The sequence below is a fragment of the Lycium ferocissimum genome, chromosome 6 (assembly GCF_029784015.1).
Source record: "Lycium ferocissimum isolate CSIRO_LF1 chromosome 6, AGI_CSIRO_Lferr_CH_V1, whole genome shotgun sequence".
Classification (NCBI taxonomy): Eukaryota; Viridiplantae; Streptophyta; class Magnoliopsida; order Solanales; family Solanaceae; genus Lycium; species Lycium ferocissimum.
Genome location: NC_081347.1, coordinates 17,763,962 through 17,775,915, shown reverse-complemented (window position 1 = coordinate 17,775,915; position 11,954 = coordinate 17,763,962). Strand labels below are relative to the sequence as shown.

The window sequence follows — 11,954 nt, the reverse complement described above, 5'->3', positions numbered from 1 at the left end:
ATGGAACAATACATCGACAATATTGAATTGCTTAAAAGTTAGGTTTATGTGTGATGTAAGCTTAACTGTAAATCTGTAATCAAGTAAACAAATGTTCATTTAAAATCTTTTACCAACACTGTAACACATATCATGCCGCTTACTTGTCTAGTTCACACTACAAGATTGCAACTTGCAAGTAAGTGACATTTATTATCTTGGGTATAAACGAAACACGAGTAATTTTTTCCTTAAACATCAACATTGATATTAAATTAAACACACATCAAAACCTTTTTTTTATTATTAGAGGATTTGAATCTAACTTGTTAACTTTTAGGACGAAGTTACCTGATATAAAAACAAAATTTATTTCCATGAATATTCTAGAATCCAATTATCAATAGAGTAAACCCCTAATTTGTTTTAATTATTATTTTAATGCAATATGACAACATCATAACATAGTTTTTCCCTTATGTCGCCACCAATGCCAGCTAACACAGCAAAATGTAGAAATGGCTAAATCCTAAATGTTTCCGTCTCAAGCGCGTGCAGACATCAATGCAACGGATATGCCCATGTACAATTGAAATAAGTTCGAATTTAGTGTACAACTTTAAACAGCTTTTTATACAATTTATCAATACTGTGTTCATTCTCTTTGCCACTTATATATAATAGAAATATGTGTTTGACTTGACGCAATTTTTGGGTAACAATTTATAAAATAACAATTTTGATATATACATCACTCTTAATTATTATAAATTATTTAAATAATTGAAATGGATCAAATATACTTTAAAGTTATGCAATCGTCAGTGGTTTTCACTCAAGCAACCCGCCCTGCTGGATATAAAGGTTAGATTTCACTACGTCTATCTACCCAATTAGTATTATTTGATTTTAAAAAAATCAAACTGACATGATTTATAATAAGGATGAAATAAGTATGAAATAATAAATTATCTATTGATTTTTCTAATTGGGACAAGTAAAAATGAACATCTATTTTTAATATACTGAATAAGTAAAAATGGGCAGAAGAAGTACTTGTTCATGTTTGACTCGATACATTCTTTAAAAATAATAAAATGATATGTCTTTAAATTATAGTCGTAAATTTAATATTTTAGGAAATGCAATAAAAAATTATTATTGCTAATACTACTAAGAATAAATTAGGAATTAAGTGATAAACTCTATTTTAATTTGTTTAAATTGGATAAAAAAAAATGGACATTTTAAAAAATAGTGAACAAGCAAAATAGAGCAAAGGGAGTATTATAAACACATGAGTGAGCATATTCACCCACGCCCAACCCCACCCCACTCCAACCCCAATGGTGGTCAACCGGAGACACCAACCACCCTGGGAGGTGGTGTTAGAAACCCCCACAAGCAAAATAAAAAAATCTTTATTTTTTATTTTTTTAAATAGTGGAAATATGACAAGTTCTCATTCTCAAGATTCTAATCTTGTTTCAACTGTAGCACATGATAGCAACAACAATAACAATACACACTATATTTCTACTACTGATATTTATATATATTATATATATATATATCTATCCCAATGGGTATAGATACCCATTAACCCCATTTTCAAACATACCCATGTAGAAAAGAAATTCTCTCTTATGTATACAAACCTCTCATATATGAAAGTGAGTGACCTTTTTTGAGTATATTTAGAGCTATAGTTAATTGGGTATTTGCTTTCTTGATTTGATGTTATTGGAATTTTGAAAAGACAAGATTCTATTCATTTTTTCTTCTTCAACCAAATAAATTAAAGCAGACAAAATTACAACTTCTTTTGGAGTATTGATTTTTGTTAAGGCTGAGGGATTTGAAGATTTTCCTGTTGTTGTCTTTAAGGTTTGTTTTACCTTTCTAACATGTATGTACTGTTTTTGTTTGGTTTGGTTACTTGGAAAGACATAGAAAGAATAGAAGAAAGTAAAGCTTTTTAAGCATTTAATGCATCAAATGGTTTGGAAAGTTGAATTTGATTTGTTGGTTTGAAGTTTTACCTTATTTGGTAGTCCTTTTTAACCCCTTTTAGTTTAAAGTTTGAGTCTTTATTGCCAGAACAGTCATTTGTTCGTTCTTTTCATTTATTGTCTGATTGGTTATAATAAGTTAGCTTGTTTGACCTTTCACCCTTTTCTCTGTAATTGAACTGTATTCTTGCCTGAAGAAGAAATGGAGACTTTTTTCATTTTATGATTCAGTTTTAAGTTTGTATGCTAAGTGCATGATTTTTGGACAAGAAATTTGAGACAATAAAGCTTGTTTTAAATTGCTTTTTTGGGTGTGAAGCTCCTTTGATTGTTTTGTTAGACTTTGATGCTATTCTTTGGTTTGTTGAGTTCGAGTTTAAGGAAAGATCAACTCTTTTTGATTGGCTTTAGCTGTTGGATTTGCTTTTTGATGACTTCAAAACATGAACTTGTTTCCTTGACTTTTTTTCCACTCCTTTCTTGGATGGTATAATGTTATGTAACAAACAGACACCACAAAAAGGACAGGGAGTTGTTGAAATGGCCTTTTATTGGAAGTTGGTAATAAAAAAGCTACTTGAATTTGGTGTTTGTACATTCTTAATGAAATTGTCGATGCTATCGGAGAATCTGTATTCTTTTATAGCATAACTTTCACAGCTTTTTTCATTACCGGTGGTCACTTTTAAAGTCAAATCATGTTTTCTCGGTCTTGTACACCTCTTCATTCTCTGTGTGGCAGTGCTTTCCGATCAAATCCTGTCGATACGTTTGTGGAATTGTTTTTCGGTCAAATCCAGTTGATGGATCTGATGTTTGAGTAAAAGCTCTAAGATTTTTACTATCGTTGAAGCCTTCTTCATCTTCATAAGAGAATGGAACATCATGGATATGATATTCTGGAAATCATTGAGATGTGTGGCTTTGAGAATTATGTGGGAAAGTAACCATTGCCCAGAATGTGTATTTGAGGATATATGTTGCATATTTAGCTTTTGCATTGGCAATTTACTCAAAAATCTATGTTGCATATTTAGCTTTTGCAAGAAGTACCAGCTAATCTAAACTAATGCCATTATATGCCTATTGGATTAGATAATTTTAGTGTCAGTGTTGTAAAAGAAATTCAGTACTCCAAACATAGGTTCCGTGGATGTTGTTCCCTACAAATTTTCTGTTGCTTCTCATTTCTTGCCTCTTTCTTTATGTACCATAAAAATTAGCATATGCCACTTGCCTAATTTCTTGACAATTAATAACTGACTTGTTTCTTACTAATGGCAGTCCAAAGACAATGAATTCTTCAACATATACTCAATTTGTTGCCTCTAAAAGGATGGGTATATGTGACCCAATCCATCAAATTGGCATGTGGGGAGATTTCAAAGATAGCAGTTTCCCAGATACGGGTGCGACCTTGATTTTTGACGTCGATAATTGCCTGGAGAACGAGGTGCCTATTATGGACAAAAGACTAGACAATGAGGTACAAACTTTTTCTTTCTTTTTCCTTTTGACTTTTGTTTTCACATCTTTCTTTGTTTTAGTTTTGCTAATTAACATAATTATTGTGTCTAGACAGAGGAACCTTCACATGGAACAGTTGGAACGTCTAGCAGATATGAACCAGAAACAAATAAACGTATCGAAAAGGTAAAGATATTTTCTATATTTTATCTGCTTTTTCTTTTTACACAACTCCCAGTGGATATTTGTTATTAAAGTATGCAGGAAACATTCTTAAATACGCATGTTACGGGGCTTTCTTGCATTGATTCAAGATCTTCTCTTTGTAGTTTGCTTATATAATGGATTTGTCATCTGCATGATTGCTTTAGTTTCCTGTTTCATTTTTCGTTGTCCTTTTCATGGCAATGAAACCTCACATCTTTAGAAGCGATTGCTTAATACTGTAGCTTCATATATAGGTGCATAGACGGCTTGCACAAAACCGTGAGGCTGCTCGTAAAAGTCGTTTACGGAAGAAGGTATCACTTGAATTTTGTTCATTCATTACCCAGAATTTCTGAGCCATTTCATTATGTCTTTTCAAAGAAGTCAAAATCTTGTTCTGATTGAGACATCAATATTCTAAATTTACACTGTGTTACGCAGGCCTACGTTCAGCAGTTGGAAAGTAGTAAACTGAAGCTGCTTCAGTTGGAACAAGAACTAGATCGTGCTAGACAACAGGTAAAGAAAAATTTGCTTCGACGTCTAAGATATTGGATCTTTTTTAGCTATTGATGTCAAAACATTTTGCTTTCTGGGATGAAAGAAGTATAACTAATCAACAAACATTTTTGCAACAGGGTCTATATGTAGGTGGTGGTTTAGATGCTAGTCAGATAGGTTGCTCTGGAACTGCAAATTCAGGTGTGTAGATTGATGCTGGCTTGTTGTATCTGAATATCACTAATAGTAAGTAGATTGATATGTTTGAAGTGCATTTCCTAAATTTTGTAAATGGACTTGCTATTTGATTTTACAAAGTTTTCTCAGTAAGGATTGGAGGTGAGGTCTCTATTTTGTTGTTATTGTTGAATTCTATTTTTAATAAGCTTTGGTCTGTATGTTTGCTGCTAAGCTCTCTCTGTTAACTAGTTTGATCACTGTTTATCATGACCTGCATATGGGTGATTATTGTTCGATCTCTATTTATCATGACTTTCATATGGGTGATTACTGAAGATGGCATTAATTTGCTTCCCCTGTTGGAATTACAGTTTCTTTTTTCCTTTTAGCTACACTTCTCATATGATGAATATAAAGTTCTTTAGAATTTACCTGAGCTTTCCTGTAGTAAAAACATTCTGTGGCACCATTCTAATCCTCCTTTTGCACCTTGCATTTTACCAGTACTTCAATAACTAAATACTTCTCCTTCTTCCTCCTTTCACCCTTCTTTGTTCCTCCCCCTTACCTTGATCGCGTTTTTTCCCTATGAAAAATCTCTTAAATGAAAAAGGGAAATAGTCAAGAGAATATCAGCTAGAAATAACTTAGCGAAGAAAAGAAATTCTCCTATGCACAACTATGATGTTTGTTCAAGTGCTTTAATAACTTTAATATGCCACCAAAATGAGTTAAGAATATGGTCAGAAATGATAGTTATATGCATGGGAACACATGCTCTTTTGATACTTTGATTTGCTGTAGTTGGCTTGATGCATTCTTATTATTATACCGTTTGACTTCGAATTTTCAACGTGCTTCGCTTTCTTTTCCTCTTCCTCTTTATTGTTTCATGTCCATTTTCTTGTTTGAACTTTAGCCTAACTTGTCGATTTTGCAGGAATAACTACGTTTGAAATGGAGTATGGTCATTGGGTGGAAGAGCAAGATAGACAAACAGATGAATTAAGGAGTGCTTTGCTTTCCCAAATTGGTGAAATTGAATTGCCCATTCTTGTGGAGGGTTGCTTGAATCACTATATTGATCTCTTTCGCTTGAAAGCTACAGCCGCAAATACCGATGTCCTCTACCTTATGTCTGGCACATGGAAGACATCAGCTGAGCGTTTGTTCTTTTGGATTGGAGGGTTTCGTCCCTCCGAACTTCTAAAGGTGATGATTCCTCTAGTATAACTTGCCATAACAGTGTCTAACTTCCTGTTCATTGAAAAATCTGTCTGTTGATGATTCACTTGCAAGTTAATTTGGATCACACAAGGCCACAAATCTTCAATGTCAGCTTAAAATTCTGTTAGAACTTTGTCTGTATTGTTGTTTGAATAAATATGAAATATGGGTGATGTGATTTTGTTTGATTAATCTTCCCTTAGATCCTGCACATGTCGAAATCTGTGGGCTTCAATAACTTAGTTTTTCTATTGTCATGTTTGCTCAAGGATTCTCTGCCAAACTAGCTTCTTTTTTAATTTTTTTTCTTTTAAAGTTTTTGATAAGTCAAAATTTTTGTCAATAAACACAAGATGGTCTCAGAACTATGTACAAGTTGTTTATGTGACTCAAAATGAGTCTATAAGCATCTAGCAAGTTTGCCAGTCGTCTACACAAACATCGTATTCTCTCTTTTCACAAGACAAAAGAAAATCTTACCATTTTGAAACAATCTTCTATTTCTTTCTGTTGAACAATGAGAATACAACAGTTCACCAACATGACAACAACTCAGTATTTTCTTCAGATTTTTTATAGATGCAGCCCAAACTCACAATTTTGATCCTACTCTTTGTCAGATAATCTTCTGTTAGTATGGCATCCCCTGCTGCACACCAAGAAAGAAGCAACTTTTTTGTTTCAAAAATTATTATGGAGCCTTGGTATTCCAAAACTTGTTTTGGACACCTCCCTCTTATCCGTCCGATCTGACGACTCATAAATAAGATTTAACTGTAAAAATGAAAACAATTGTGAGAGGGTGTAGAAGTGGGTATCACAAATTTTTTCTTGCCTAATATCAAAGAGAATTTGGTCATTTTAGTGGACTCGATAAGAACCACTACCTGGTTGATGTTTGATACCTAGTCAATGTCTAATCCCTTTGAGAGTTGAAGCAAATCCATTAGCAGATGATCAGTATTTTTGTTTTTCCTTTGGCTGTCTTGGCGGTTTAATTCTGAAGTTTTCTGTTAAGGAAAGTGCTTATACATGATCCTTTGGTATGTATAGGTTCTCACGCCACATATGGAGCCATTGACAGAACAGCAAGGCCGGGAGGTTCACAACCTCACCCAATCCTGTCAGCAGGCAGAAGATGCGTTGTCCCAAGGTATGGTAAAACTCCACCAGATTCTTGTTGAGGCTGTTGCAGCTGGTACACTAGGCGACGGAATTATCCTTCCACAGATGGCCGCTACCATTGAGAAGTTGGAAGCTCTTGTTAGATTTGTAAATCAGGTAATATGTCAATTGTTTTGGTTTTGCTTCCTTTTTTCTAATCGGAAATCTAGACTTAATGGTTTTTGCAACTTTACCTGAGATACAGCCCAAGTATGTGTGCACTCTGTAACTGAGTAATGCAATTTTTACAGGAAAGAAATGATTAGATAGCTTGATACGTGCAAAATCCACATAACCTTGGGATGTTTTATTCAAGAATTAGGAGTTGAAGTTTTTATGCTTTTAAGTGTGTGAGTGCAAGTTCAACTACAGTCAAACCTCTCTATAATAGTGTCGTTTGTCCGGCATTTTTTGGCTGTTATAGCGAAATGTTGTTATAGAAAACACATAAGAGAACATAACATGAAAGATCAATTCCACATAAAACATGGTTGTTATGGTGAAATGTTGTTATAGAGAGGTCTAGCGTATTTGAGCTGCTTTTTATTCATGGTCATACTTGACTCATTCTGCCAACTCAAAAAAAAAATCTGTTTCTGGTAACAGGCAGATCATCTTCGCCGAGAAACCCTACTACAAATGTCCTGCATACTGACTCCCCAACAATCAGCTCAGGGTCTCCTTGCCTTAGGAGAGTACTTTAAACGTCTTCGGGCACTAAGCTCACTTTGGTCCGGTCGTCCTTCTGAACCGACTTAAAGAAGTAAGAAAGAGCTACCCAGGGGTTTCAACTTTGCCAATCAAAGCTGTGTGGGCTAAATCTGCCTCTTGTTGCCAGTAAAAGATGGAACATAATATCAGCTGGCGCCCGTTCGGATACTGCTTCGTCCCTGATTGAAATCTGTATATAAGTTCTGGTATGCTGTAATTGGAAATTTGAAATTGCATTTTTCATCTTTTCACATTGGTTTTGATGATTGTAAATCAATATGGTCTTGAGAGGTTATCTAGGAACTCTTGCGAGATGAAAGTTACTCCAAGTTATGGTGCCTCTCTGTATTTAATTGTCTATGATGGGAGCGATGATATGCCAAGCAATTTTTGAATGCTTTGCAGATGAACAACTGCTATAAAAGAAAGAAAGCAATATGGCATGAGCAATATTATGTTGTGGAAAATTTGCACATACATGCTAATTTCTGCAGATTTTCTTCCAAAAATATTGTTGGTTGTCCAGACCCTGTTAATACCGAGTTCAGCTGTGGCATATTCCAAATTATTAAAGTTCGCTGTTTACTCCGAGGCAATGGGCAAGTTCAGCTTTGCTGCTCCTCTTGTAGTCGTAATACTCGGCTTGTTACTGCTTTTAATGTAATTGATGGTTCCCGACTTTATCTGCTCTCTGTTGGGGTGATAGCCAAGGAGAGATGTAGGACTTCTAGATTCAAGTTCAATAAGCTCTTTGTTAGTTGTCTCTGTTGTTTTTGTTGAATTGCGTTCTGTTGATCATGTTATTACAGCTTGTTTTTCTCTACACTTCCTCATACTACAATCAGCTATATTTGTTCTCCGAGAGTTTGAACAATGGTAAAATTGTCTTTGTGTGACTTAAGTCACGTGTTCGAACCATGAAATGAGATACTTTTGAGCGCCGATCTGCCCTTAACAGTCCTGTCTTCATTTCTATAACTATTTCAGTATTCGTTAACATAATCTTGCGGTAAGTTCAACACATTTCTCTACACTAGTTCTGTTATATTGCAAAGTACAATTTCTAACTAGATCACATCCTTTTTAATAAATCTACTAACCGAACAATCTCTACAATAGACATATCGAGCTTAAAAACATGACACAATGGATTGCTCACACACAATTAGGTTAGGCAAGCTTGAGGAGGTGATTTGAATGGCTATCGACACAATGTGGACCCAAGAACCGAACAGAAGATAGGCTCCACCATGATACCTCGTGCAAGTTCTAGTTAATGACATGAAAGAAGTCACTAGCTTTTTGCTAGGGGTGTTCGTACGGTCGGTTTTAATGCTGGCTTGGGTTAAAATCCAAACCAAACCAAACTAGCGTCACGTGTTTTTAATTATTAAAACCAAACTAAACCAAATATAATACATATCCATCGGTTTGGCTCAGTTTTTAAGAAAATTAAGGGTATTTCTCCTTTTCCTACAATTAGGAGAGAATTTTCTATCATTTTCCAACTTATAATCCGTTATTACCCTTTTATTGTGATAGCTATAGTTTCTTGCATTATGGAGAAAATGTCTTAGGATTTATGATTTTAATTAAGTGAATAAAGTTTATAAGAAATACAAAAAATAAATCTAGGTAAATCTCATATAGTTGTTTCTTTGAATACATGAGTTTGAATTCATGGATTTCTTTTTAAAATTGACTAAAGGTATAAAGTTCATTAGCCTATTAAAGATAAATAATTTTTTGCTTAAAAAGTATATAAATTATTTAAAAGTATTTTTAAAAATAATATATTGTATATGTATAAATGTTGTTGGTTTGATTCGGTTTGCTTATGGTAAAATCAAAACCAAATCAAATATTATCGATTTTTAAAAATTCAATACCAAACCAAACCTAACCCAAGTAAATATCGGTTTATTTAGTCAGTTTGATTTTGTTTTCGAATTGGATCAATTTTTAACCAAACCGTGAACACCCCTACTTTTTACAGATGAATTCCACAAATTGAATAGGCCTTTTTACAGTTTTACGCTTTCTTATCATCTAGAAAATGGAATTTTGATCCCCATTGAAGGGATTGACTCGAACTTAAGATTCTTTAAGTACGCGTTTGGACCTGGATTTGGTGATATTCGAAAAAAACTATATTTGAAGTTAAGATGATAAAAGGTACTAAAATTGAAGTTTTACTTAGACATGCATTTATTTGAAAAAAATTGTTTGAATTTTTGTACGAGAGTGTTTTTTTTACTTGAAAAAGTGATAGAATTAGTAATTCAAACTAAAAGCTCAACACAAATTGGAGTGAGAAGTTGACTATAATATACAATCAAACAGTCTTTTTAAATCAATTGAAAAAAGTAAAGAGTTGTATGCCCAAAGAGGCCCTAAGATTCGACATAATCTTATTAGAACATGCTCAGAGTTAATATTGAAGGTTTTGCAATTTCACAGATATGATTTGGTCCAAAATGGTCAATATCTTAGTGTTACTTATTAAGTTTGTTTACCCCGAAATTGGGTGACAATTGAATTTGTAAGTGAGGTATAGGATATGTGGATAAATTTTAACCTACTTTGGGTTGATGTGAAGTATGTATAGGTTCGTATGCTGTAATGTGTGAGAATATATATATATATATATATATATATATATATATATATATATATATATATATATATATATATATATATATATGATAATATATTGTATTAGTGGATAACAAAGCCAAAGAACACCGTAGATCCGACTAAAATCCGAGAGAGAGAGAGCTTCAATATAAATTTCTATTACAATGTCGATCTCAAAAAAGCTAACCCCCTAAAAGAGAAATGTCCCTATTTATAGTTTTGCCCACGGCAAAATGTCCTCTATTTATAGTTTTGCCTCACGGGCCTTACATACAATACAAAGCCCTTTTAGAATAGAAAATCACAAAAGGATAAGGAGAGCGGTTGTCGGTCTGAAAATGACAGAACGGTTCGACGCGTGGGTACAGAACCGGTTAATCCGACCAACGGCCATGTTCATTTTGATACGAAGAGACCCGACTAACTACTTATGAGAACTTTGACTTCGTATAGAAACCTCGGTAGCATTCAATCATATCAGCCGAGTTTGATCCGGAGACACCGACTACCGCAGTTACTTCTCTTTTCTCGTGACGTTCCACATCCTGTAATCCCTGCCCGAAGAAAAGACTGATCATACTCATGCTCATTTGATCATACCCTCTACTCGGTCTCACCTATTTCGCATATATCCGATTTTTTTACCGTATACGCATAGTCCCACACTTTCCGACCGTAGTTTTACCGTAGCAACTAGAAGGATAAGTCACAAAACCTATGGTTTCATAAGCTCGTTCTTATCTTTTGATTTTTGGCGGGAATGTTTATGTCACGTCCCTTCCGTCGACGGCCACGCTGCCTGTCTCGGAACGGCCGCCGAATTCTGAACCGCCATAACGCACGTCACCTCGTATCACGACTCATTAATTATGGGACACGTGGCGCCACCGATTGGCCGCGCTGCGTAACCGCTACAGTTTCCATGCCTATATAAGGCCCTTAACCCCTTCACTTTACCATTTTCATTCCTTCAACATTCTCACTTCTTCATTTCATTTTTCTGCTCGTCTGGTTGTTTCTCCAATTCTTTTCTTTGATCATTTGATCATTCAGAAATCAACTTGTCAACTTCATCTCATTATTTTGATCGAAAGTGCACATTTGCAACCTTTTTCATTCGTCACTTTGCATCCAACCGCTCTTTCCATCCTTGTTACATTCCCTCCATTGTTTTCTTTTCTGCATTTTGACTCTCCCATCTCGTTCAAATCTTCTCTTTCGCGTTCTCCAAATGTCTGCCAACACCGAAACTACTTCCCAGGATGTTCCATCGGTTTCTTCTCAGGGAGACGAGCCAACCTCACAACCCAAGGGAAAAACCTTCGTTGAACCTACCGCTTTGGACATAGGGCCATCCAAACCCAACTACAACAAAGAATTTAAAGTCGAGAAGCCTTCTCCGATCGCGGATAGAGGTTTTGATGTAAGGCGATATCCTTCGTCTATTACCGAGGATAAACTTGACCAGGTTCGGGTCGACTGCGGATGGGATAACGATCAAAAGCAAGTGTTAGCCCCGAGCCCGACGAATCTATCACCGATCACAGAGAAGTTTCGTATGTTTACACCTATCCATTTACGCTCAAGCTCGTCCGAAATCGACCCGTTATTTCGGAGACGTGGTCTGGACGTAATGTGACCCTGGCCCAAATTGGTCCGATTATATGAAAGACCGTGGCCTACCTCCGGTTATTGGCCAACAGCGTTAATAGGGAATTCATGATGACGCATTTCATCCGGTTATATTCCCCGAGGCTATTCCGATGGGGTGTGATAAAGCTCGCCAAGCGAGGTCGGAACCCGATTTTTTCCAAAACGAACAACGTGGATCGAGGGTGGTTAGAACGCTATGTCCGGTAAGGCCCGCAA

The 11,954-nt window shown here is 35.3% G+C and overlaps 1 protein-coding gene across 4 annotated transcripts; it reads left to right on the top strand.

Annotated features, from left to right (window-relative positions):
- Window positions 1-1,341: 1,341 nt before the first annotated feature.
- LOC132059452 (TGACG-sequence-specific DNA-binding protein TGA-1A-like) lies at window positions 1,342-8,271 on the top strand. Of its 4 annotated transcripts, none has more exons than XM_059452074.1 (9): window positions 1,342-1,866; window positions 3,276-3,400; window positions 3,574-3,644; window positions 3,920-3,979; window positions 4,107-4,184; window positions 4,304-4,367; window positions 5,287-5,558; window positions 6,627-6,854; window positions 7,344-8,271. In XM_059452074.1, the coding sequence occupies exons 2-9, from the start codon at window positions 3,286-3,288 to the stop codon at window positions 7,494-7,496; spliced, it is 1,041 nt and encodes a 346-aa protein (XP_059308057.1). In that variant the 5' UTR covers window positions 1,342-1,866; window positions 3,276-3,285; the 3' UTR covers window positions 7,497-8,271. The 4 variants fall into 4 exon arrangements, with proteins under 4 accessions (XP_059308057.1, XP_059308056.1, XP_059308054.1 ...); XM_059452073.1 differs by having other exon boundaries at window positions 3,276-3,444; window positions 3,570-3,644; XM_059452071.1 differs by having other exon boundaries at window positions 3,276-3,477; window positions 3,570-3,644.
- Window positions 8,272-11,954: the final 3,683 nt, after the last annotated feature.

Bases quoted from the DNA above. Each gene is read 5' to 3' on its own strand.
- LOC132059452 (XM_059452071.1), top strand. From the start codon at position 3,286: ATGAATTCTTCAACATATACTCAATTTGTTGCCTCTAAAAGGATGGGT. The intron at 3,478-3,569 runs GTACAAACTTTT...TATTGTGTCTAG, and splicing joins ACAAAAGACTAGACAATGAG to ACAGAGGAACCTTCACATGG. The intron at 4,185-4,303 runs GTAAAGAAAAAT...TTTTTGCAACAG, and splicing joins TAGATCGTGCTAGACAACAG to GGTCTATATGTAGGTGGTGG.